Source organism: Conger conger, chromosome 16 (assembly GCF_963514075.1).
Source record: "Conger conger chromosome 16, fConCon1.1, whole genome shotgun sequence".
Lineage (NCBI taxonomy): Eukaryota > Metazoa > Chordata > Actinopteri > Anguilliformes > Congridae > Conger > Conger conger.
Genome location: NC_083775.1, coordinates 21,149,925 through 21,177,354, shown reverse-complemented (window position 1 = coordinate 21,177,354; position 27,430 = coordinate 21,149,925). Strand labels below are relative to the sequence as shown.

Below are 27,430 nucleotides of genomic sequence, written 5' to 3'. Positions count from 1 at the left end.
ACGAAGTGTAATGTTGCAATTAAAGGAGAATAGCTACCCCCAAGCCAGCACCTCTCTTTTTTCAGAAAAACACACCCGACGTCTGCACCGCACAAAGCCAATCATACACTGTCAGCCACAAAGAATTAGCAGCAGTTTCATCAGCTATTGTTGTTTTTATTCATTTTCTCCTTCAGTTTAGCCCCAATTGCAATTAGCTCTGGAATAATAATTTGATGCCACACGCGCCGAACACACCGAAAAAATGTTTTCCCCTCCTGCTCTCTTCTGTTTTTTTTCCAGAGGGAGAGGGGGCGTATGGTGAGTGAAAATAACTGCAACCCCCCACCCACCCCCATTCCTCCTAATACACACGGTCCATGTGTTGCTTGAGTGAACACAGTTGCAGAGGGTTGGCGAGTACGTTCTCTCTCTCTGCCGATTACCTTAGGACTCGGGTGACAGCTTGACTTCAGCGCTGCCTTTATTATCATCGCCGTCTTGCTGATTGCTCCTCTCACTACGCTTTGCCGCTGCCTGGGAAACGTACGGCAGTAACTGAAGCAAGGATTTTCCATTACAAAAACACAGAAAAAAAAAACATTCACGTCTGAAAGCTCGCTCGAGACGACGGTCATGTCTGACACGGAGGGCAGCTTTGACGATCCCTCATGTCTCTTTCCACAGAGCCCCGTGTCCAACTCGCCCTGCAGGAGACCCGACAAGGACACGAAGATCACCGTGAGTACCACAAACAGCAATCGACATAGTCTCAGTGCTGAGATGTTTCGGTCAAATGTCATGAGAACGCAATTGGCGTTTTATGAATGGATGCACGCTCTTTGGACGGTAAAGCTTTCGCGGGGTACACATTTGAAGCGAAATTTTAACTTCAGGTATGGAAATGAAGATGAACAATACATGTGAGTCTGCATGTTGTATGCCAGCATTGAAAGGGGCTGTCAAAATGGATTGGTTGATTGTCTCCAGTCTATTTGGCGTGCTATTTATGTCCTGTTTAAGAATAAAAGAGTTCAAGGTACAGTATACATGGAAAATCAGTATTGGAAAGTAGCCTATAGGATGTTCCATAAAGGCTGGATTGAGTAATAGATTTTTCCATGTATGTATCTGTTTTGCATGGCACAATATTGGTAACTCACAAGTAGGCTATTCAGTTGTGGTTAGGAAAGTAGTCTGGGAACCATAAGGTTTACAGTTCGAATGCAGGGAAAGGTGTTGTGCTGTACCTTGAGCTGGGTAGCCTACCTCACCTAACGTATTTAGGCCAATATCTAGAAGTCTAAATGCATTTTATTTTAATGTTGCCTCTAAGATATAAATGAGATCAGATACATTTAGTCAATATAGGCATCTAAGATGATAAATCATTGATCAACTTTTCACTTTTTCTTCCTTCACAAGTGGAATATACAAAATCTAAGCACTACTTATTTCTGTGTGTGTATGTGTGTGTCTGTTCTTTCCTTAGTTTTCTATTTTGCCAACAGACTGTGCCCAACTCAAACATTAATGCTTACAAATGGAGCCATAAATTAAAATATTCCAAATATTAAAGCATTTGACCCTTCAGTTGCAACATGCGTTATCTGGATCTGCACATATCATAAAATATGAATTCAGTTAAAACAAATAGTTTGAGCTATCCAGACTAAGAGGGTTCATGTTATTGGAAAATTGTATTTGCTTGTTGCATCACACATTTTTAAAAAACCCTTCTTGTTTTGTGCCGTTGCTAATGAATTCTTAATGGTGAAGAATTTTTTTTTTAATGAAATGTTATTGCTTTGTTAGTGCTTTAGTCAAAGTGCAGGAGCTGACCTCAGTGTTCCTGTTGCATCACTGAAACAGTGAAGAAACACACAATGCCTTCTTTCAGAACAGAGCATTCATTGTCAAGTGCAGTGGACCTCCCAGTTATCTGGCCGAACTGGTTTTGTGGGTCCAATTCACTGCCCCGTTCTTTGACATGGGTATGGCTGCCCTAGAATGCCCATGCTGTGAAAATGCATATGCTGGCTTGCCTACTTCTCTGCAAGTCAAAGACAAATGATGTGCTTACATGGGCTGACTTGCCTGTTTTCATCATTGTGTATTCCTATGTGTGTGTTAGATAAGAATATCTGGGTGCTGGAGTCAAATTCACGGAGAACAGTCAACTCAGAATTTATCTCTTAGACCCGTTGGTTTAAAATGACTTCACATGAGTGTGATGAGGAAAACCTTTGAGCGATGTCTTCACCGCTAGTCAATTAGACATGGTGATGTCTTTATTTCCTGGAGGGTGGTTGATTTTGCATGGTGGTCCTTGTCTGTGCATGTTGCTGACCAGCACGGTCTCAGGGGATCACGGGTGTGGATTGTGACTGCCTCAGACCTCTAGGTGTGGGGTAGGGGGGCAAGGGAACGTGCCGCTCATCTAGTTTCCATGGAGACAGAAACGGTGTGACCATTTGGCGGATGCATAAATGGGAAAGGCACTCATCCAACAGCAGATAAAAAAGCTCCAGACGTCTACTGTGTTTAATGCCTTTGTCACCTGGATATAATTGGGCATCAACAGGAGCGAGAATTCGTCATCTTCAAACACAGAAGTCTACACAAGCAAATGTGCAACATTCATCACAGCACAAACATATGCACGCACACACACACTTTCCCACAGACACGTGGACACACCCAAGTGCGTAGATGCATGCATGCGCACACGTATGTACACATCATAATACAGTATACACACATGCATGCACACATACACTACTGCGCAAAAGTTATTTGTAAACAAGTGAATATATGCATACAGTCAATTCACATACAGGCGCTGGAAATATTTTTTACTTTTCTGTAGACATGGGGAACCCATGGACTCTAGCACACTAAGCATAGGAGATAGCTTTACTTCTCTGTTAAATACTGTATTTTTATAATTATTGTATATGATATTAAATATTATATTCAACTAAGAGATACTAATGAGATATTGTAAATCTAAACATACATTGTGTTGGATTACAGTGTATTTTGGCTGTGTCCATATTTTGGTGTGTGTCAAATAAATGCATTCAATCCTTTATAATCACTATTAATAGAGTGATTTTGTTTTCTTTAAAACATATGAGAATGTATATTATATATGTTATGGATCTGAATGAAGAAAAACGTCTTGGCGCCCACGTTTTAAATTCCTCAGTAATGAACGGGTCAGTTCTAAGCACAGTCGATAAGTGCTGCTGAAAGCATATTTATTTCAGGAGGAAGAAAATCAAATGTAAACATCATTTTTATGCTGTTGGATGAATATGGATTGGAGGCCCATGATGAATGTGATAATGTTTATCTTACGTCTCCACTGAGTTCTCCATCCCATGGTCACTATTAAATCCCTTTTGTGTGTGTTTTAAAAATGTGGAAACATTTTACATTAAACATATTGGTTTAAATACAATAATATCTCTAGAAGTAATGCAAAAGCACATGCCGTGCTTTGCAAAGGATGATATGAAATGCATTTTGTCCTGTACTCAAATGTTTCACTGAGGCTTTAAGAATATAGCTACAGTTTGTGTAAAGTGTGAGGTATGTGAAGGTCATGTGTTGTGGTGAAGCTGTTTGTATCCATATCCAGAATAACTGGCACCAGCAGCAAGACTTAGACCATATTTTAGATTTACAAAAAAAGAGGATGGACAGGTGTTTGTGTATAATATTCTGATCATTGTGAACATAATATTAGGCTATTTATTTATATATCAGCAAATTTTACTAGAATTTTTAACAGTGTAGAAATCCTGTCTGGACACATATTTTCGGGCCCAAAAGGAGGGCATTAAAAATGTCTATTAAAAAGAGGACATGTCCTCGGCCTAAGCAAGGCTGAAATGCTTGTACCGTTCCGAAGGCTGAATCCAGGATGGCATAAATATATGAATAAATGAGTGGGGAAGTTGACAGTTCAGAGAGCAGGTCACAGATTCCATTACGCGGGTCATGGCCTCGTCGGCGGCAGGCTGGGGGCCGCTGCTTGCTGGGGTGGGCCCCCCGCTCGCTCTCTGTGTCGGAGCCGTCCTGCCTGGGAGGTACGGCGGAAGAGAGGTGCAGCCCCACGTCCCTTCCTGCTTCAGGAGACCGGCGGGAGACTCGCTGTGAGTGAGACGTGAAGTCAGCCGCAGGGACAGGAGCGTAGCCCCAGCGGTGATTCAGTCGTTGGCGAAATACGGGAGCCACGTGAGTCATGCAAGACTTTGAGTCATGACGTTGCTCAACAGATAATAACCCAACCGTCTAAAACCGCATTAAAAACAGGTAGAAAGGCAGAAACAACAAGAAAGGGAAACAACAATGAACTGCAGCCATGAGGATTATTGTCATTGTCATTGTTATCATCGTTGTTATTTAAATTGACAAGCCTGAATGGGCTGTTCTCATCACCGACTATAATAATAATATAATAATAATCGTCATCATCTTCATCATCATCATAATCATCATTATTATTATTATAGTCTGGAGAGGAAATGAGCTCTTGTGATTGGCAGAGTGATGTAGTGGTAAATTGCAGCGGGCAGACACTTTCATCAGAGCCGATGAACACATGAGCATTTCGGCATTGATTTGGCCCCGGCGCTTCTGAAAGTACCCCAGGGACCCCTTCCTATTCTCACCCACCTTAGGTGGGGTAGGGGTGGAGTGATCAACCACCGGCCTTGTGTTGCGAGAAGCATTTCAGTCATTCATAAATTGCTTCTGCACTGGTGTATACTCCATTAAACTTAATGAACGACATGTTCAGCCTCATTGGCTATGCTTCAGTGGTGTTAAAGTACGTATTTGCATTTCCCGCTGCTTGAAACAGTTTTTAAGCACTGCTTGGAAATTCACGTCAGGATGATTTATTGTTATGAGGGACATTATTTGGAGAGCAGGTTTAATGAGGTTTCGGTTGTTTCTGAGAGCTTGTAATAAGGATTTCTGTTTGGTTTGGAATCCTGTGATTGCTCATCTTTTCAGGTGCTTGAGGAATGGAATGAATGATTGTAGAAAACAGCCTAACACAATGGAAATAATAGAAATAAATGAACAAACTACCGATGCCATGGCATGTGGGAAAGAGTGCAGAAGTCTAGTGGTGCAGTATTGTAAAATGTGTGCTTTTTGAGCTAATGTAATTTGTCTCCTAGCAACAGTAGCCAAGCACCCTGCAGTCTCAACAATGTTGGAGAGATTCTGTGTGTGTGCGTATTGCATGCATATGCGTGTGTGTGGGTGTGCGTGCATGGCCCATATTGGTTTTTGATTGTAACTCTGTTGTGTGTGTCCTTGTGTCCTGTGTTCTTTTAAACCTGTCTGCAAACAAATTTCCAGGGACAATGAAGTATTGGATTGCATTGTATTGTATTGATTGTAACTGTGTGAGTGTGTGTGCATGTGTGAATGTATGTGTGTCAGGATGTGTTTATGTGTTATAGTGATAAGCAGAGATAGTTTGAGGAGATGGTATCAGTGATAGATGTGTTTATTTGTTACAATGAGGAGCACCGATAGTTTGAGGAGATGGTATCAGTGATAGATGTGTTCATGTGTTACAGTGAGGAGCGTTTGAGGACGTGGTATCAGTAATGGATGTGTTTATGCATTACAGTGAGGAGAGTTTGAGGAGGTGGTATCAGTAACGGATGTGTTTATGCGTTACAGTGAGGAGCAGAGAGAGTTTGAGGAGGTGGTATCAGTAATGGATGTGTTTATGCGTTACAGAGACAGTTTGATCAGTATCAGTAACGGATGCCTTAGAGTGTGCAGTAGAGAGAGGCAGAAGAGGTATCAGCAGCGGATGTGTTTATAATTGCATCTCGCAGCACATTCCCCCGCTGCAGTCGTTCTCTGCAGCTCCGTCCCCTTCCCCCCCCCCTCAGCTCTCATCGGCACACTGGCCAGGTTCCCGCTTTTATTGTCACACATTTAAAATGGATCTCCCTTCTAAACAAGACGCGCATCATCCCTGGCTTGCTGGCGGGTGATGCGAGTGTCATCACGGTAGCTGTTATTAATGTTACTCAGTAGCTTATCATTACTGGCGCAGTAATGATAAGCTACTGCAGGCCAGATCTCTCTCTGGAGTCACTTGTGAGTGGCTGTGTGTGTGTGTGTGTGTGTGTGTGTGTGTGTGTGTGTGTGTGCAGCTTGGCAGGGTGGGCCTGCAGATAGGCAGATGGTGTACATTGTATAATTACTGTTTTGAGGCTTTGATGGACCCCGGGGCCTTGCGCTCTCTTGACGCTTTACTCTGAGGGAGGGGGGGAGTGTCAGTAGCAGCGCACTGTTTGGGTACGGCAGCGCAGGAGGTCTTCCGTGCCCCCCCTCCCCTTGCATTTCGGTTCCTTCTGGCTGCAGGCTACCGTGGCACCGCTCTTTTTGACCATTGCGTCCACCTCATTTGCACATTCAGTGAAAACCGATTTGTACAGCCAATGTTGCTGCATATAGAGCCCATCTCTCTTATTAAAATTGAGCAAGACGACTCTCCCCGTGAGATTGTGATTATCCTATTAGTATATTTTCCTGGCTGCATACAGCTAATCTTATGCGAACAACATCCGATGTGACTAAGTATTTTCTCTGACGGATGGGAATGAATCAGCTGATGATACAGTGCATCAGATGTTTGATTGTTGGTCATTCTGTGTTGTCTTACACAGATCCATACTCCCAAACACCCAATCCAGCCCCTGTCCCCCTGGCATGGCATCAAAATAAAATGGGTTGAAAATAGCAGCTCTAAAATATCAAAGCATCGGTTGCACTGCATAGGATTTTTCATTAAAACGTCTCCAACACAATAGACTCTAATGCTGTGGTTGCTGAACCAGGACCAGTCCCTGGAAGTGGACTGTCTTATATTCTCACAAATCCCTGGAACAGGATATTATGTCTGACCTTAAACAACCCTCCTCCACTAAATCTGTAGCAAGGACAGTCTTCTATATCTACACAGAAACAATCATTATTTTTCTCTGTAATACATACACGCACACAAATACAGGCAATCTCATCCTCTCTTTTGCTCTGTCTCAAACACAGACACATTCTCATTCTCTCTTTCAAACACACTCACACACAAATTCATGCATTCCCCTTATCTCTCTCCCTCTCTCTGCTCCTCTCTCACACACAAGCACACATGCGCATTCTCCCACTCAGGTGCATCTGTTATCATTCCAGCCTCCACGGTCTCCCATCCCCTGCTCTCTCCCATGATGCAGCGCTGCTTCCTCCGCGCGCGGTCTGATTCTCCCCTCCTTCTCGCCCGCAGATTAACAGCGTAACCTTTCCGCTTCCCGCCACGGGCCCCGAGCAGCCGCTGCTGAAGCCCGGCGACTGGAGCTACTGCGACTATTTCTGGGTGAGAGGGGCCCCTCCGCGCCGTCACGGTAACGGGGAGGACGGGGCGCGTGCGGGCGTGAGGGGCGCGTGCGGGCGTGAGGGGCGCGTGCGGGCGAGAGGAGCGCGCAGTGACGCCGCAGACAGGTGGCCCTGCGGGCTGTGCCGGCTCTCCTCCTGGCTCTGAGGCCCGAGCTCCCGCTGCGCGTGTTTTCACAGTGTCACTCGCTCTTGTGCCCAAATGAATTATTCATAGGAGCATATTGGCCAGCGCCAAGTGCAGTTTATGCAGAAAAGGTTGATATGGAAACATAATTTCTCACCCCCAGTGGGTGCAGCCTCCACTCAGGACACTCTTATCATTCCGTTGCCCCAGCCCCCTACCGAGGGGCAGGTTTCTGAGATGATCAAACCTCTGAAAAATACCTTCATGTGGTTTAACAACTACAGTCCCTTTAACACAAACACACACACGCATACCCACATGTGTATATGGATGTACACAGCCAAGCACACTCTCTCTGACATATACATGGAAACACAGCCCCATACATGCGCACATACAAACACACACACGCATACACACACACACATACACAGGCACACACACACACACACACTCGCACACACACACACACACACATACACACACACACACACATACAAACACACACACGCATACACACACACACATACACAGGCACACACACACACACACATGCACACACACACACACACGCATACACACACACATGTACACACACACACATACAAACACACACACACACGCATACACACACACACACACACACACACAGGCACACACACACACACACACGCATACACACGCATACACACACACACACATACTCACCCTCCCTTCTCAGTGTTGTTTTCTTTCTCTCCCTCCCCCAGGCTGATAAAAAAGATCCTCAGGGAGGCACGTGCATCCCTGGCTTTGAGATTCTTCTTCAGAAACAGCTGAAGGGCAAACAGATGCAGAAAGAGATGGCGGAGTTTATGCGGGAAAGGTACGTCTGCTCCCAAGAAACCCAGCGCTCAAGATCACACACTTTTTAGGGGGTTTGGTTTTCCCAGGGGAGGAGACATAGGTTCGAAGCATGACGAGGAATAGAGTCAACTTTAAACTTTAAAAATACATTTCAATGTCAACTGATTCAAAATCTTAGATTCGTTTTTTTTAAGGCAAATGATACACAATATTACTTGTCAGCATTCATTAAACAAGGTTTTTCATGAATTTGGCCTAAGTTCGTGTCTATGTTTGAGTACTCAGGGAGCCCATGGCTGCTCCCTTAGCTGCTGCTCCCATCCACTTCTGTGTAGGCTTCATGCATCACCAAATATAATTCACGTTAACAGTGATAAATGGGAACATAACATGATCTGTACCATAACCTGTATTCGATGACCATGCGTCCTTAACTTTCACTTACATCTAGTTGCAAGCATTACACTTTTTCTTCAAAAACTTTTTTATGAATTAGCTTTATCCCCCGCTGAACTCACCAAACTTTACTTGTGGGAAAAAAAACGCAGATTTGCATGTAATTGTAAGTCAAAGTTAAGGACAAACGTTCATTGAATCCAGGCCTATGGCTGTTCAGCACATCAGAGTCACAGTGGGATCTCTGCTTCAGCACAGCTTTGCTCTGTTCTAGGATAAAGATTGAGGAGGAATACGCCAAGAACCTCTCAAAGCTCTCCCAGATTCCCCTGGCGGCACAAGAAGAAGGGTGAGCTCAGCCCACAGAGCCAGGAGACCTGCATTCATTCACTCATTACAGTATCTGCGTAGCGTGGCAAACACTTCAACAAAAGAGTTTGGAGGAAGGTTTTCGGTTGGCTAGTCCCACCGGTCCAGGTTCTCAGAGTTTTCCCAGTCACAGTGTCTGTCTGTTTACTGCCCCCACAGTGGTGGAACAAACTTTCCAAAGTGATCAGGTTGGCAGAGTCATTGGTAATCTTCTGCCGTAGGCTGAACAGCCACCTCTTCAAACTGTGTCTTAGCTCTCCTCCATCCTTGTAGCAATCCCAGTTTTTGTACTATTTCAGCTCATGGTATGTTATTTATAGTTGTATGTTATATTTTTATTTCTATAGCGCAGAAAACTGTCACAAAAGACTCTTTACAAAGTAACAGAAGGGAAGAAAGGGGAAACGCCAGGCGCATGAGGTGGTTTACAGTGCAGTCCATAAGTATGTGCCATGCTTATTTGGAGCCTGTTGTTGTTGTTTAACCAAATTAGGACCAAAGAAGTGTCAATGCCAGTAAAGCAGGCCATTGTTAGGCTTAAAAATCTGAATAAATCAGAGAAGCATCTTGTCTGCTCAGATCCAAGCAAATGCTGATTGGAATACAATTCATCATGCAGTAGGACAATGATCCAAAACATACAGCCTAAGCAACCTGACCTGAACCACCTGACCTCACCTCACCTGTCCAATTGAGCATGCATTTCACTTTATGATGACCAGACTAGATGGCATCTAGCCCTCAAAATTAGCAGGAGCTGAAGAGGGCTGCAGTACAGGCCTGGCAGAGCATCACCAGGGAAGATGCCCAGAATCTGGTGATGTCTATGGATTGTAGACTTCAGGCAGTCATTTATTACAAAGGATTTGCAACAAAATAGTGAATGACACACGGGCAGAACATGCAAACTCCACACAGAGAGGCCCTGGCCGACGGGGATTCGAACCCAGGACCTCCTTACTGTGAGGCAAATATTGAATATGATGACTTTATTTCAGTTTGTGTTCATTTGTCCAATTACTTTTGGTCCCCTAAAATTGGGAGGATTATATATAAAACTGTCTGTCATTCCTACGCGATTCACCCAATATGGATGTAAAAATCCTCAAATTAAAGCCAAGAGTCTGAAATTTAACCACATAGTGATTGTTTTATTTTAACTGTTTGTTTGTTGGTGTACAGAGCGAGAGCAACAGAAAATGTGCCACTGGGCAAATACTTACAGACTGCACTGTATGCTTCTCTTCTTAGAGTTTTGTTATGGATATTAATTCTTCTCATGCCTTGGCTCTTATTCTGCCCGTGCCCCACCCCCCATCCATAGTCACGTTTTAATTCTCCATCCCATTTCCTCCCCCCAGCAGTCTCCATGCTGCACTCTGTCCATACCAAGAACTATAACTAAAATGTAAATATATTGAGAAAATAATAAAAGTGGATGGCAGAGTCCACACCACAACTACTGTATACAGACAGTGACGAACGATATTGTTGGGATCACTTTCAGAGCGTTTTTTTCCAGGTGCATGAATGATAAAACACTGACAGCCAATGAAAATCCAAATTTACAGGGCATCACATGCAAAATGGCATATGACATGTTATCATTAATCACTGTAGATGCTCATATGACAGAGTGTAGCTCGACTGAAATCTCAGAACTTTCTAGTCCTTGTGCAACCAGGTATAAGTCAACTCCAGTTGCCCAGAGTATATACCAAATGTCACAGCAACACTCTGTGGCTGGACTATAAACTGGCCCAAGATCAGAAATATGTGATTAGAATGTTAACTGAACAATCTACCTGTAATTGAAAGCAATGGACAGCAAACCCTTATAATAAATACCCACCCCACCCCCTCTTACATTTCTGTGTAGCAGAGGTATATTGGTAGAGTGCCTAGGAATCTATTCTGAACCCACGCTTATCAAGTATAATAAAAACAATGATGTTTTGAGTCACACTTTTGCAGAGCTGTTACCTGTCTCTCCCTGCAGCACGCTCGGAGATTCATGGGCCCAGCTGAAGAAAAGCTTGGCAGACGAGGCTGATGTCCACATGAAGTTCTCCGCGATGGTGATGTTCAGTTTTTCTGATAATTCCTCAGGATAGTTTACTCTGCTCAAAGTCAAATGCCAGTGTTGTCACGCATGTCTTTGACATTGACTCAAAGGCTTTAGATTCATGCCTCATTTATCATAATGCCATCGACTGCCAGATTCATGGTTCTGTATGAGGACTGGAAGGGGAGAGTTCATATTTACTGGCTTAAAATTATTACTCAAACTTGAGGCTGTAGTGGCTAGGTGGGTGGATATGTTGGCAGGCAGGAAACAGAAGCACTGAGACAGAATTAGGTTTACCTCAGAAACAAAGAGTCGTGCAGTACTGTCGAGGGAGGAGGGTGTTCAAACACAGACAAATAAAAAAAAATACAACAAAATAAATCTTCTTGCTTGTTCTACACACTTTTACCTTTGACAGTCTGACAGTCTAACTGTTTACCAGTATCAACAAATAATTAAACAAAGGACCAATTCCACAACTGTCAACCAATTCCACTACTGTCTACTGTCTTATGTAGTCCTAAAGAGTAGGTGTCCCAAAGCATTTATTCAGCATCTTGTTTCACTGGCTGAAAGATTTCTCTTCCGAAGTGGGAAAGATTATTCAGCAGCACTGCAAACTCATCATCCAGATTCTAGTCCAAATTCATTAGAAAATAAAGCAAAATACAACCTTGAACTTATCACCCTGTTTTGAAAGTCAGCTTTATCTTGTTTAACATTCTTACTAGGGCATAATGACCAAGTTCCCTGTAGTATTGAACTCCCTTTGGAGCGTAACTTGAGCAGCTGTGTCCCAAACTGCATACGTCCATGAGCCGAGTGTGCATAGCGAGCAGTGAGCCTGTATCCATGTTGGAGTCCTAACTGAAGTACGATAGTATGGAGCACAGATAAGTGCAGTGTGGATATTGTCAGGATTTCCGCTATAGTCTGTATAGTATGTCTCCGCAAAGTACAGGACCTCCAAAATTTTTGGGACCAAGACCTATAATTTACTCCACAATTTGAGATTTGTAATGAAAAAAAGTGCAAAAGTGCACATTGTCAGATTTTAATAAAGCTTTTTTGAATATTTTTGTATAAATTTTTGTATGTATAAATTATAGCAGTGCTTTTACATCGTCCCCCCATTTCACGGCACCATAATGTTTGGGACAAAGCAATGTTATGTACGTAAATGACAGGGACGACATGGCTCAGGCAGTAAGAGCAGTCGTCTGGCAGTCGGAGGATTGCCGGTTCGATCCCCCGCCCGGGCTGTGTCGAAATGTCCCTGAGCAAGACACCTAACCCCCAAATGCTCCTGACGAGCTGGTCGGCTGCCTTGCCTGGCAGCCAATCGTCATCGGTGTGTGTGTGAGTGTGTGTATGAATGGGTGAATGAGAAGCATCAATTGTACAGCGCTTTGGATAAAGGCGCTATATAAATGCCAACCATTTACCATAAATTAAAGTAGTCATGTTTAGTAATTTTGGTGTTGAACTTAAGGCGGAACAATTATTTTTGTATCTACTGCATATCTGACAGCAGCACAGTTGATTGAGGCTCATTTGATACCTTGGACCCTTGATGACTTAAAGTCATTTAGCCAACAAATGTTCTCCATACTACATCAGCATAATTTATAACTGAATCAATCTAATCACCCCCCCAATTCCCATTCAAATGCAAACAGTTTTAGTATCGCTTGTAGGACAACCTGAAAATAAGACATCCAGACTCTGATGATGTCACAGACATCAGGAAGTCATGGCATTCAAAGGATACTGAAGTTGACTACTTCCCTTTACATAATATTGCTGTGTCCCAAACATTAGGGCGCCCAGAAATTGGGGGACTATATATAAACACTGCTGTAATTTCTGCGAAACCATGTGTGATTTTTTTATTTATTACAAATCTCAAATTGTGGGAAAAATAAAATGACGGGTCTTTGTCCCAAACATTATTGAGGGCACTGTATGTCCAACTACAGAACAAAACATTCTGTGCTGCCATGTTCTCAATAGGAATGAAGTGTGGAAACCTTTGGGTTGATCCATAAATCGCATGCGAGCTGGTTTAAAACTTTGCAGCATTCGTGGCCTTCTGCATGGGGTAACAGTCTCTGTGAAGCACTGGCGGTCACAGTCCTGTTCGCCTTCCTGCTCGTGTTTTTGCGTTTGTGTTCACGGTAGATTGACTGTGCCCCCGCCTCTTTCCCTTCATGTTCGCACAGCTCCACAGCGAGGTGGAGAAACCTTTGCTGACCTTCAGAGAACACTTCAAAAAGGACATGAAGAAATACGACCACCACATTGCCGACCTGCGGAAACAGCTGACCGGCCGTTACTCGGCGGTGGAGAAGGTACGGCTCCATTGAGCGAGAGCCCCTCCCGGGCTCCCGGGCCGTCGCACGCATTGCTGCTGCGCGCCTCCGCCTAGCTCTTCCAGTCATACCGAGTTACAGTCAATCAGCCCAGTGTATCGCAGGGATGAGTCACATGCATCGGGCTTTTTTATGCTGTCAGGCTGTACATTTAATACCCAGCAGATTGCTTGTCTGAATATTTCCTGTTTTTGTCCTTAACGTTACCCTTTTACTAATTTCTTATGAGCAGACATTATCTTCATCAGCCAACATGAATACTGTAATTTATCTTAAGCGACAGTCCAAATCGAGCTGTATTTGAAGTTAGATAAATATTTAGCTAAAAAGATGATTCCCAACCGGCTCCAGGTGAAATACCGCTTTACCCTGAGGAAGTCGTCATAGTCGTCGAACACGTCAGCCCATCTCCTGTTCATTAAGCAGCGTTTTTTCCTCTGAGCTCCCCAGAGGTTCAAAGTCCAGGGGCCAGGAAGTAAAAGTCCTGCCATGTCTTCCAGCCATGAACTCCAGCTCATGAAGCCAGCTGGATTTCACTAATTAGTTCTGCCTCCTGGCTGTGGAATTGTGCTAATTAGCAAACCCAGGTGATTGTAAGAAAATACTGGGGAGGACAGTGTACAGGAACCTGTATTTTCTACCTCTGGAGCTTCCCGTGTGCTCCAGTGTTCCTTATTTCAGACTAGTCCCCTTGAAGTTGTCCGGGTAAGGAGTCATTTGCGTTACATAAATATTTATTTCCATTCTGTTGACATTAATGCTTGAGCACTGATTTGTGTGGTCCGTTTTCATTGGATCAGTGTGATTGAGGACACACAGTGATTGGCTGATGTTTCTCCTCTCCAGTCCCGCAGGGCCCTGGCCGATCGGCAGAAGGACCTGGAGGTGAAGACCCAGCAGCTGGAGATCCGTCTCAGCAACAAGACCGAGGAAGACATCAAGAAGGCCCGCAGGAAGTCCACACAAGCAGGTCAGAGGTCACGCGAGAGGGTTAAATGCTCCAGACAAGTTGCGGCAGTTCAAGGCTCTGCCCAGACCTGGTAGTGAGGCATTGATGTAAATATCTCGTTGTCACTGAAAGATGTGGTTTTACTCTTAGAGTTGCATTTCTTCTGTAAAGCCTGTGAGCAGGAAAAACTGAAGATGGGACTGACAGCATTGCACTTATTTCTAACACACATAACATATTCTCCACAGACCCTTTAAGCCTGCTTATTTGGAAATCCAAGAACTCACCCTGTATACATTTCAGAGTCTGTAAATACTCTTATTGTTGTTTAAAGTGCTTTTTGAGTGTTGCAACCACTCCATGGGATTATCATTCACAGCAGTGTTGTGCTGGGTCCAGGTCTGGTTTCTGACGGGGTGTAAATGGATTTTACTTTTTTGGAAACACGCCAGCAGAGAAACCAAAGAGGCTTTGTGTTCAGTGTTGTGCAATGCCATACCCCTTGGTAACAAAGGTAAGGAACCTTTTTAACAGAAGCACTGGGTGTGTTATTTTAATCAGCCCTCTGTGATAATCTTCTGGCTACAGTGGCCAACAAAACATGAACAGAGGGCTTGTCTGGTTGAGGGCCATGGAAATTGTAATACTCCTACTGTTTAGGAGACGCGACTGATTGTCATGGAATGCACTTTTGTTCCAAGCCCAGAGAAGGTCACCCATTGGTGTGGGGTGAGGAGGAGTGGTGGCGTGTCCATTTTATGGCCCTTCACTAGTGCATGCAGGGAATTTCGCCATATTCCCATGGGGCCGGGAGCGAGTGAACTTGAATCACAACAGTTAATAAGTAGCTACTGGACAATGCAAGGAATTCACATTTCTCTCAAGACGGCTTTAGTACCCATGCGATCACTACACCAACCACATAGCTCACAGCAAGAGTCTTTACAACTTTCCCCATGGCCCAATGTTAGCTTGTAGAAAACATCCTAGATATATTACTTGTTCTTGTCGCTTAAGAGGTCATAGGTCAGGGGTCAGTTCATTTTCAGATGTAAGTTGCAGATAAATCTACAGTTGGGTTCTACCCATTATTACCCAAGTCACATGATTCGCAGCCTCTTTCATCAAAGGCTTAGACAATGTTCATAACCATTTCTGCCTTCAGTTGCTAAGGGAGATGGAATGCTCTCCTGATGGCCGCTTTTCATTTTAACCCACAACCTTAGCGGCTCCCAGCTGGTCCTCAAATAAGACAGGGACATCAGCGTGTGCGCATTAGCCAAAGCTGGAATCCATTTTACAACCAGCCAGACTTCGCTACATCTTGGTTCTGTGTATCCAACCAAACAGTCTCCCTAGGCTCCATCTGTTGCAGCATTGTTTTGTTTTAGGAAGCCATTTGGCGATAGACAACTGGAGACTGAGCTTTTCATGCCAATTTCACTTCTTCTGTTGATGCTTCCATTCCACATCATCCAACATTGTTTTCAAATGAAATTTTGCGGGACAAAGCCTCAGTCAATTTAAGAGACTGCAGATAAAATGATTTTCTGATCTTATGTTTTACCACTACAGCTATTTAATTGCTAATAATATGGTGTGGTATCGTCAGTGTACACTGTGTTATGGTGTGGTATCATTGTGGTATGGTGTGGTATCTCCAGTGTACACTGTGGTATGGTGTGGTATCTCCAGTGTACACTGTGGTATGGTGTGGTATATGCAGTGTACACTGTGGTATGGTGTGGTATCTCCAGTGTACACTGGTGTATAGTCTGATATTACTGTGTTATGGTGTGGTATTACTATGGTATGGTGTGGTATCTCCAGTGTACACTGTGGTATGGTGTGGTATCTCCAGCGTACACTGGTGTATAGTGTGATATTACTGTGTTATGGTGTGGTATTACTATGGTATGGTGTGCTATCTCCAGTGTACACTGTGGTATGGTGTGGTATTACTGTGGTATGGTGTGCTATCTCCTGTGTACGCTGTGGTATGGTGAGCCATTTTCTCATTGTGTATCCACATCTCATTGGCTCAGTCTGCCTGTCTTCTTGCACAAGCCGAGCATGAAGTGTACTCCAATGAATGCCTCTGGACGTGCTGCTGAAACACTGCGCCAGGAGCTGGTGCTAGTGGTCTTTGGCTCCATCTGCAGGTAGTCTGTAGTTTTGCTTTTGAGGTGGCGCTCAGTCGGCTTTAGTATAATTTTGTGTCATATATGTCCCTGTAGTCAAAGTTTCCATCCACTTCACTTGAATGTATTTCCAACTAACACCAACATAACTGCAAGCAGGAAAGTATGGCTTTATATCAGAATTAGATATATATTTTAGGGATTCCTCATAACATAGTTCTGTCATATGGCAATGCTGGATATGTAATTAGGTTCCATTCTCTATACATTGTTTGTTGTGTGTTGAACAGCAGCCTGGCGATGATGGCTATGATGGATCAAAACTGCTTTTCTTTCATCAGAGTGCTAATTGGATATCTCTCTACCCTAGGCGATGATCTGATGCGCTGTGTGGACCTTTACAACCAGGCCCAGTCCAAGTGGTTCGAGGAAATGGTCACCACCAGCTTGGTACAGAAAACCACATTCATCTTTGTTTTCTTAGCCCAAACCTAAGTAGCTAATTCAAGCCACACAGTGCCACAGCCTATATTCCATAGTTATCTACTCTTAAGAGGGCTCTGAATCAGTTCCTGTGTAAAAGTACTGTATTAACCAATGTGTGAAATGCCAAATGCAATGTAAATGTGTTACCCTGGTCATGGGTATACATCCCAGGGGGGACATTAGGACCTAGGGATATGCCCCCCCCCCCAATATTATCATTGTAGTGCCCTGTGTAGCGTGTAATGACCCCGCTGTTTCTCCCTTCTTCACTGTCAGGAGTTGGAGAGGCTGGAGGTGGAGCGGGTGGAGATGATTCGGCAGCACCTGCGGCAGTACACCACCCTGCGGCACGAGACGGACATGTTCAACCAGAGCGTAAGGGGCCGCCTCGTCTCCCGCCGATTCCGCGACACGTACGCTGACGTGAAAGTGGAGCTTGGCTTCGAGCGGGCCGCACTCGTCCCCTTTGCGTCAAGCACTGCGTTTGCTGCCAAAAAGCCTGGAGATTAGCTACCCGGCTAGCGCCGTCAGCGAAACTGAAGCTACAGACCGTTTGTTTGTTAAGCTGTCAGCACAGAAGGCTTGTCAGCAGTATTGTGGATAGGGTGGATTATTGTTGATTGATGCAGTGGCCTGCATGATCTTGGGAGGGCTTTATTGAGCTCAACAACGGAGCTGTATTTCCTTTTAAACAAGACCATAAGGAAGTTAATGATGAGATCAAGTCATTTTTTCTCAGTCTTTACTAGCAAAAATCTGTGATTTTAGAAAGTGAACTTGCGGCTGTAGACGTGGATGACTCTGCACGGGGCACTGCTGCCCTCTAAGCCGTTGTTGGACAATAAACGACAGCTAAACAGGCCGGACCCCAGCCTAACCGCATCACGCACTAATACTATGATGAGCCTCTTTAGAACGCTTCAGGGATTACAGCTTGTGTGCAGTGGTATTGTGTGTGCGTATGTGCTCACAAGGTACTGTCCAGCAAGAGAGAGACAGTTTCTGTGAATATTATCAAAAGCAATGTCATAAAATAGTGCTTGGTTGTTTCACATTCTGCCCTTTGTAGGGCATCCTGTCACATGTACCATGTGTGTGTACAAGTGCAGGTCAACGAGGGTGTGTGTATGTGTGTGTGTAACTGTGTAGGTGAATGGCGTCCGTGTGCGTTTGTGTTTTTGTGTGTATGCAGACGTTGGCTGCATCATTAATAGCTATGTAGAGGCACCAATGTTTTGTAAAAACAAAAGAACATTTGAGCAGGAACTGACAGGAAAAAGGGAACAGTAAAAACTGCTGGAATTATTCATTGTTTTACACAGATTACATGTTTACACTGCAAAATGGTGGATATGTTATTGAGGCAATTCAGATAAAGTAACTTTTTTTAGGGTACAACAGTGGCATCCCAGCTGAGAATCAAATCTACAGAGTTTGCACCCAGCAGTAATGTGTGTCCATGTACCATTCACAGACGGTAGAGCCGGTGGTTTAGCAGTAACGTGTGTGTCCATGTACCATTCACAGACGGTAGAGCCGGTGGTTTAGCAGTAACGTGTGTGTCCATGTACCATTCACAGACGGTAGAGTGTGTTGTTTAGCAGTAACGTGTGTGTCCATGTACCATTCACAGACGGTAGAGCCGGTGGTTTAGCAGTAATGTGTGTGTCCATGTACCATTCACAGACCGTAGAGCCGGTGGTGCAGCTGCTGCAGACGGTGGACCCAGCCAAAGACAGAGAGCTCTGGGTGACGGAGCACAAGACCGGGGAGATCCGCCCGGTGGACATGGACATCTAGACAAGGTCCCGTCTCGTCCGTCCTACAACACCAGAGGGCGCCCTCACTCCCTCAGAGACAGTAGACACCTCAACCCATCAGAGCAGGGAGGGCCGGAACATCATCTCCTCCACTCACGGAGCTCCGTGTCTGTCGGTGCGTGACAGGAGAGCCTATTTACTGGAGAGTACGACGGAGCAAAATCTTCTACAGTGTGCTCGCAGACCTCTGTTCGGTTTGTGTCTCGTTCTAGAACATCGGCGCCCAATCGTGTGCCGTGGAGGCCTGAGAGGTTTTCATTCCAGCCTGTCACCACTCCCCCTGATCTCACTCATTAGCACACTGTCACGCACACTGTCACACCCCCGGGAGGGAGATGTGGCAGTTCCGGGTTTCCGCCGTTGTTACGTGGGGAGAGAGCGCACCCACACCAACACAAACAGAAAAAAAAAAAAAAAAGTATTGGCAAAAGCAACAAACTAACACAACAAACTCCAATGAGTCATGCTTTCGGCAAGTTCTCCAGGTCTCGCCCTGTGGAGAAGAGCACACATTTAAGCACCTGGGCTGATTACAGTAGCTAACACAACCCGGGTGCATGTGCTCCCTCCACCCATAGGTGTGTAGCTTAGTGGTTAAGGTAAATGACTGGGACCCGCAAGGTTGGTGGTTCGATCCCCAATGTAGCCACAATAAGATCTGCACAGCCATTGGGCCCTTGAGCAAGGCCCTTAACCCTGCATTGCTCCAGGGGAGGATTGTCTCCTGGTTAGTCTAATCAACTGTACGTCGCTCTGGATAAGAGCGTCTGCCAAATGCCATTAATGTGTGGCTTCACCAGACCAAATGCCACACACACCTTCAACTTCAGAGGAGGGAGCTAATTAGTGAGATCAGCAGGCATACTCTCAGTCCTCCATGGCACATGATTGGGTGCCGCTGTTCTAGTGCGTTTCTTTAAGGCAGGGATAGCGACGACTGTTATCTCCAAGGTCCGCATGTATTCATGCGTCGAGCATCACTCCCATTACTGTCCTTGCATGACCTTGTTCAGAGACTGCCCATTGACGTGTACATGTTGAATTTGTCCAATTTGTCAGTTTTTCTATTAACTGCTAATAGGTTTGTGATATGTGTAAGAACACAAATCATCAGGAAGAATATTTACATCAGCGTCATTTCCTGCCCACCAAGTCTTCGTTTTTATAGCCTCATAAAAATATAATTTGTTTTCAAGACAACTTCAGGTTTTAAAAAGACATCTCCCATCATGTCCAAGAAAGAGACTTGAAGGAATATGAATGTTTGAAAGAAATAATGATACAAAAAGTGCTGAAAAGGGTACAAATGCTTGTCACTGGGGTGGTACCCTATAAAATAAAGTACAGAAAAAAACATTACATTACATTACTGTACTTTCAGCATACATTTAGGAAATGTTATCCTTTAAGAACAAAACTGTACCTCCACTTTATTTCTGAGAGCGAAGATGCTTGCTGGTAAAATAAAATTGCGTTCTTAGAGCAGCATCAGGATTTGATGGCTTTTAGCAATCTCAGAATGCCGGCAATGTCACCTGGTGCTCTTGACCACTTCATTCTCAAATAATCTTTATCCTAAATACTGGAAGTTAATTAATTGATTCTTATAATGTGTACATTTTCACACTTCTGTAGTTAGATTTTACAGTTCAGTAGGTACAGGATATGAAGATACTAAAATGTTAAATATTTGAAAGACACACAGTCCAGGATGCGTGGGTCCATCAAGGCCATCTGCAAAGACCAGTGGACATTCCTGACATAATCATATGCCAAAAATTCTTAACCATTGTTGTCTGTATTTTTCCATTCCTTAGCAGACTTTGTTTGATGTGGCTCATTGCAGGGTAAGCTTACATAGCATTGAGGAAAACTCAGTGATTTTCCTCTTTGGTCTTCTTTGCCAACTGACTGTTACAATAGCTACACAGGCCCTTGGATACCATCTTCCATGGGCACACAGTGATGATGTCACAGCAGACATCTTACTGATAGATCATTCAAGGGGAAAACATACCCCTGATGTTTGGTGCTTGGATCACCATTACACTTTTGTAAATACTGTGCATTTTTAATCATCCTGTTTGCAGGCAGTTAATGTTTCAGCATTGACATTTGGGACAGATGGATGTCAGTCCTCTGGCTTATTTTTTAAATAATTTTTTACTTGTACTACCCGATGCTAAAACTAGGTCATTTGTGTTAGCAGTTCAGATTTCAGCAGTTTGGAGCAGAGAAGAGTCTGGATGTCAGGATGCATATTTTTCATGCCTACAGCATGTTTTTATGTCTGCCTGAACCATATAATAAGTTTGTATTCATCAGTAAAGTAACCTCATGTGTATTTCCAAAGGATACGTAGCTGAATGACTGTTTTAATGAACAGTTCCTGTAATGGTAATGTGGTACAGATTTTGAAAAGAATGAAATGTTGCCAATGAGAAAAACAGAGTACATTTCAGACAAAATGTTCTCAGTTCAGATTATTGTATTTTCTTTTGGGTGGTTTTGCCAAATTTAGTGAAATTTTAACGGAAGCAACATGCAGCACTGAATCGAAATTAAATATATTACTGACAGTTGAGGGAAGTTAGGAATTGATCTGTATGTGGAGAGAATTACTAAAGGTTGCAAATACACCAAAAGAGATGGGTACAGAAATGACATTGAAATTATTTTACATAAGAATTATTTTTATACAAAGCCTAGCATATAACATAACCAATTATTTTATCTTATTTCTCAGAATAAATTAACCTTTTTGCATGTAACAACCATTAAATTACTCATTAAACATTAAACATGTTTTTTGCAAGAATACTCAAAGAAATGTAGATATAAATGTTCTTGTTCAAAGGGTGTATTGTAACTTACTGTAAATTTGTGGAAAGTGTAATTTTGCTAACTGGATGTGTTTGAACTGTGACATGAGCTTTGAAATCAATTGACTACGGAAAAGATTGTAAACAGTAATTTAATGGATATTTGGTGATTGTTTTGTATTAATATGAGATATATATTAAATCAGATGTTAAAGGATTTGAGTTCTTTGAGACATTGTCAAGTCATGTTAATATACGTGCTTGTGTGTGTCTATATTATCTCAATGTGTGTCTGCGTTTTCACATGTAATGTACCATGTCAGAGAATAGGATTTTAAAAATCAAAGAATTGCTTTTCAGCCATTAACAGCAACAGAGACAGTGTTTTACAGGCATTTACATTGCTTTAGTCACTTGTGACAGTAAACTATTTGTAAAATATTGATATTGTCAGTCATAAAATATAAAATGTTTGTCCATTGACCACCTACGATCCAAGGTGACTTGTTATTCAGGAAAACTGAAAAAAAGCATTTAGTCCCAGTCTTTTCCATTTAAAAACTTGTAGTGTCTTATTTCAGGATTTTATTCATTTATTTGTGTATTATTTTGTTGCATGATGTAACTGTTACATTTTCCCTTGGATCATGGGCCATTTTTCACCCCAATTTTGAGCTACTTGGATTTCAAGAAATCTCATGAATTTGCATGAAGAATTTCTGTGCCTATCTGTGCCCATTACTTGTATTTCTTATTCTGCATTCTAAGCGCGTTTCATTGATTAATGATGTTTATTTGCTGCACTGACACATTTATCTAGCTAATATAGCTCTCATTTTTAAATTATACATATAGCTCCAGGGCAAATTGAATCAATTCTGGTTATACAAGTGGCTTGCTCGTAATTTCAAATTAAGTGGGCCGTCTTGGAATCAATCTTGCCAGCTCTCAGTTCCAAGCCCAACTCCAAAAAACCACTTGTACACAAAACCCACTGCAGTTCTCCGCCTGCTTTGACAAGCTGAGCTGTAAAGCGGTGCTCGATGTACAAGTTCAAAAGCAGAGGCACAGACGGAGAAAACCTTTCAGGGTAATGGACTTAGCCCCGTAAGCAGATGACATCTCACATTCTGCCCCCCGTTGTCACAACAATGGCCCAAGCTCCCCTCAAAGCACTCTGTGATTGGTCAGCTGGAGGCTGAAAGAGTGTGAGGAGCGGAGGTGGAACAAAGGGAGATTTGAAACTGGGGCATGTATTAGCGTGAGCCAAAGCAGGATTGGGCATAAGGTAGAGGTAAGCCCTGTATTTCTGGCTAATGCCTGGGCCTGTCACTCAGCACAGAGCAAAGAAGAAGGGGATCTGATGGAACCAGCCATGTTCACACCTGTTTACTTACTGCATAAAAAAGTAAAAGAGAACTTGGAGGAATGAGATCATGTCGGTTTAATCCCAGGCTGAGGAGACTGCACTAATTCTACTCTTATAAGCTTTGCCCCCATCCTGAACCTGGGGACCTGTGAATGCAGTAATGTAGAAACTCCTCTCAATCAATTAGTCAACTGAACTCTGATCTGGAACCTACCACTGTTGGCAGATAGAATTAAATGGATGCCTGTGGATATTTTTGTGTCAACAACAAATATATACACAATTTTGAATTTTTTAAAAATGAATTTCTGTAATTCATCTGCTCCTTCGATCTAAGGAGTCCTCCATCTAAATTAAATTCAATATATTAGTACTTTATTAGTAACCTTTTTTACTTTATTACACCTACTTATTCATGTGATTATCTATTCAGCCAATTGTGTGGCAGAAGTGCAATGCATACAATCGTAGATACAGGTCAGGCGCTTCAGTTAGTGTTGACATGAACCATGTGAAAAATGTGATCCAAGTGACTTCGGCCATGGAATGATTGTTGGTGGAAGAGTATCTCAGAAACTGCTGATCTCCTGGGATTTTCACACACACTAGTCTCTAGAGTTTGTAAAGAATGGTGCAAAAAACAAAAACAAGTGAGCAGTAGTTCTGCAGACAGAAATGCCTTGTTAATGAGAGACATCAGAGGAGAATAGCCAAACTGGTCAAAGCTGACAGGAAAGTGACAGTAAGGCAAATGACCACACATTACAACAGTGGTATGCAGAAGCATCTCTGAACACACAATGCATCCTAACTCTAAGCAGATAGGCTACAGCAGTGGAAGTCTAAAAAATAAGTCTAATAAATACCTAATAAAGTGCTCACTGAGTGTATATTCAATCAGCTGATTTACAGCTAATTCAAATATGTGAAATAATTGATCAAGCTGAATGCTACAGGAACTGATATTTACTGGAGAAAAAAATGTACTTGAATCATTCTTCATTCTTACACATCAAATAATACATTTATGTTACAAAGGACTTGGAGGAGATCGCAGTCAAAGTGACATCCTTAGCGTTCAATTAACAGCTCAGTTAAAGCCAATTACTTTAGTTAAAGCCCACATTCTCAGTAGACCACCAGCGGGTGACCCAAGTCTTAAGTGCAGATCATACACCCTTGAGGCATCCTGTCAAACCTTGGCAGTGAAAATGAATTAGATGATTTGGATCAATCAATCAAGCAAATGGTGTCAGGGAACTATAATTCAGTTTATTGTGGTCTGGAAGTAATTTTTCATTTAAACTGACATTAAAAAAAGGAAAAATCCAATTATAGGATTGATCTGAATATTTGGCAATAACAATCTAGGTTTGTTTTTTGTGTGTTTCCAACAAGACAAATCAACATTGAACAGAAAGATAGTTACAGTTTTTAATCTATCTTTATTACTGCAAAACATTGGAACACAAATTGTAATAATTTGTTACAGTTAGTCTCTATTTTGCTTCACCATTGAGAAAGGCATATTTCCCTCCAGTGAATGAACAGCCTACATGGAACAGAAACAGATCTTACCCAGCCGATTAATCTATGTGATGCTATCACAGCGATAGATACACAGTCCAGCCCAGTGTTGCAGTTCAATCCACATCAAACATGAACAAAGCATTTCTACTTAAAGTGAGACCATATATTCAGTGACCGCTATTCCCTTCCTATGCTCACTACCAACCATGGTCTCTCAGTTTCCATCCAATTAAATATTACATTACAGACCTTATGTTTATATTTTATATTAGTTATTCTACTACTTTTCACTCTAACATTATCTGTACTGTAAGAAAGTATCAATCTTGATGAGATGGTACTAAATAAATGTACCAAAGAGTGTACCAACACCTCTTGGAATATTCCCACCACTGCCACAAGTCTTCTACAAGCACTTGTTCAAAATGACCTTCAGATTTTAAGAGGATTGATTTGGTGGAAAGGGATTGCTGGCCATAGCCGAAGCTCAATCAATTTGGAGAGCTTTCTGGTTTTCATTCAGTTTTATTAAGCAAATGGCCAGCTCCTAATCCAGCTAGGACAAGGCAGAGGTACGAGGCAGTGACTTAGGGACCTGGACTTCTTCTCCAGGATCTTCATGAGCTTGTTTCGAGCCTATGGCATGTGGTTGTGAAAGGAAAGCAAAATGAAACACCCTGCAAATATACAATGATGTATGACATACACAATGTAGATCTGAGTTGAACACTACACGGCAGCATAAGAAGCTTGGACAGCACAGGTATGTAAACGGTGAAAAATGAACAGTCTTTTCAATGGAGGTCTCACACATCCAAAAGCTAATTCTTCTTTTCCTTTAACCTATCTTTGATTTTCTGTGGTTCATCAAACTGTATCAGCCTCAAGATCTCTTTGTTGTCCATGACCCCCTGAATAAACTCCCCTTCAGATATTTTGTCTGTAAAACAGGAAAGAAACAAACATTATTTTAATAGTTAAATAGTTCACTGTAGATGAGTGATGGTGTGAAATCTTTTGATTAATAAGATCACTGCAAAACGGTATGGCCCATGTTCAATGCACGTTAGAAGTTCAAATTAAGACACAAAGAAACATTTATTTACAGAGCTAATGTTATGATAATTTAATAGGCTATCATCATTGTCCATGTAGGCCAAAAGTAGATTGCCGAAGTACAGTTTTCGTAAATCGAGTGCGCTTTAAATGTACATTATAACACTTCAGTATACTGAAATATAATTAAAGTTCTCATAATAATACATAAAAAAGTTTTTTTGCAGAACTGTACACAAAATAGTGTTTACAGAGACCAACGACGCTTACCGTTTTCTTTTTTGCCGAAATGATTCCATATTTTATCCGCCCTTTTTTCTGGCGTGTTCTCTTCTTCTGGGAGGCCTGCTTGATCTTCTTTGGATAGCATGTGGAATATTGACTATGTGCAAACAGAATAATACAAATTGGCTTTTTGAGCAACTGCGTCGCAAAAATGAAAACATTATAGTAAAAGTGTGGATACAAGCACATACATTTGCAACGAGAGGTCCTACTAGCCTATTTTTCACGCCACAGGGTAAACAAATTACATCAGGTAAGGAGCTTTAGTATTTATTTCATTCCCTTAGCTGGGATTACTATCAACAATATAATTTATTGAAGGACATTTAAGTTACCACTACAGCATTTGGACCATTTTGGAAATTTGTTTTACTTAAGCATTAGGAAATTGTTATTATTATAATTATCTCTATATTAGTGTGCTTTTCCGTTGAAGATTAAAGTTTGTAGGCTAAATATTTTCAATGTTGTGAGCTATTACATCACATTACGTGTATTGGGTTTCTTGTATGTATGATTTTAGTTGTCACGCGTTATTTATCATTTAGTTTGGCAAATCATTGTTGATCTAATTTGAACATTGCAAGTTTGCTTTCAATTCCTGTGTTTATTTATACTGTGTTTATTCATATCTTTCGCTGAAATGCACATTTCCATTCCTAGACAATTACCGCACCCTGTGCGAGTTTTGTGGCGACTACACATACAAAATCCTGGTGCTCACACGGGCGTTCCAGAACATCTTCAAGCATTGCTCACCTGTACAATTTCCTGAATCTCGTTTTTGCTGATGGTGCCATTTCCGTCCACATCGTAGAGGGCAAACGCCCACTCCAGCTTCTGCAGCGTCTTCCCGGAAGTCGTGAGGTGCAGCGCCACGATGTACTCCCTGAAGTCCAGCGTCCCGTCGCTGTTTGTGTCGAAGCTCCGGAATACATGCTGCGCGTAGGCGGAGGGGTCTGCGTCCGGGAAAAAACTGGCGTATATTCCCTCGAACTGTTCCTTGCTGATGCGACCGCTGGGGCACTCCTTCAGAAAGCTCTGGTACCAGGCGCATAATTCGTTCTCACTGTACTTCGTATTGAGCTTCAGGTCCTCCAGCAGTTCCTTGGAGAGTGCGCCGCTTTTGGTGTTGCCCATCTTTCAAAAACACACCCAGGTAGGGTACTATGGATTGCTTGTTTCACTCGGCCTGGCAGTGTGGTAGCTACGTGTCGTCTCCGCAGCGGACAAGATCCTGTACCCTTACAGTTCCCACAAAAGTGCTGAACTGGATTATGGATATCTCTTTTAAATCCAGACTGGCTTTCTTAAAGATTAAGGGGATAAATACGTCACACAAAGTTTGACATCTCTTCTGAGGGCAGAGTGAGGAAGGGTC

At 42.8% G+C, this 27,430-nt stretch overlaps 2 protein-coding genes across 2 annotated transcripts; one reads left to right on the top strand and one right to left on the bottom strand.

The window, feature by feature from the left end:
* The first annotated feature begins 380 nt into the window (after positions 1-380).
* Positions 381-22,295, top strand: gas7a (growth arrest-specific 7a). Its single transcript, XM_061224118.1, has 10 exons — positions 381-720; positions 7,307-7,396; positions 8,290-8,405; positions 9,057-9,131; positions 11,151-11,229; positions 13,442-13,570; positions 14,438-14,561; positions 17,052-17,131; positions 17,444-17,542; positions 18,854-22,295. The coding sequence occupies exons 1-10, from the start codon at positions 616-618 to the stop codon at positions 18,965-18,967; spliced, it is 1,011 nt and encodes a 336-aa protein (XP_061080102.1). The 5' UTR covers positions 381-615; the 3' UTR covers positions 18,968-22,295.
* Positions 22,296-24,603: 2,308 nt separating this feature from the next.
* rcvrna (recoverin a) lies at positions 24,604-27,189 on the bottom strand. The gene is made up of 3 exons (XM_061224359.1): positions 26,809-27,189; positions 26,035-26,146; positions 24,604-25,648 (listed from the first exon to the last, which is right to left on the bottom strand). The coding sequence occupies exons 1-3, from the start codon at positions 27,187-27,189 to the stop codon at positions 25,530-25,532; spliced, it is 612 nt and encodes a 203-aa protein (XP_061080343.1). The 3' UTR covers positions 24,604-25,529.
* Between the last annotated feature and the right edge of the window lie 241 nt (positions 27,190-27,430).

Excerpts from the sequence above, each read along its gene's own strand:
- gas7a (XM_061224118.1), top strand. The coding sequence starts at position 616 with ATGTCTGACACGGAGGGCAGCTTTGACGATCCCTCATGTCTCTTTCCA. Across the intron at positions 13,571-14,437 it reads GTTACTCGGCGGTGGAGAAG|TCCCGCAGGGCCCTGGCCGA; the intron begins GTACGGCTCCAT and ends TCTCCTCTCCAG. Across the intron at positions 17,132-17,443 it reads AAATGGTCACCACCAGCTTG|GAGTTGGAGAGGCTGGAGGT; the intron begins GTACAGAAAACC and ends CTTCACTGTCAG.
- rcvrna (XM_061224359.1), bottom strand. The coding sequence starts at position 27,189 with ATGGGCAACACCAAAAGCGGCGCACTCTCCAAGGAACTGCTGGAGGAC. Across the intron at positions 26,147-26,808 it reads AGATTCAGGAAATTGTACAG|TCAATATTCCACATGCTATC; the intron begins GTGAGCAATGCT and ends GTTTGCACATAG. Across the intron at positions 25,649-26,034 it reads TTTCGGCAAAAAAGAAAACG|ACAAAATATCTGAAGGGGAG; the intron begins GTAAGCGTCGTT and ends CCTGTTTTACAG.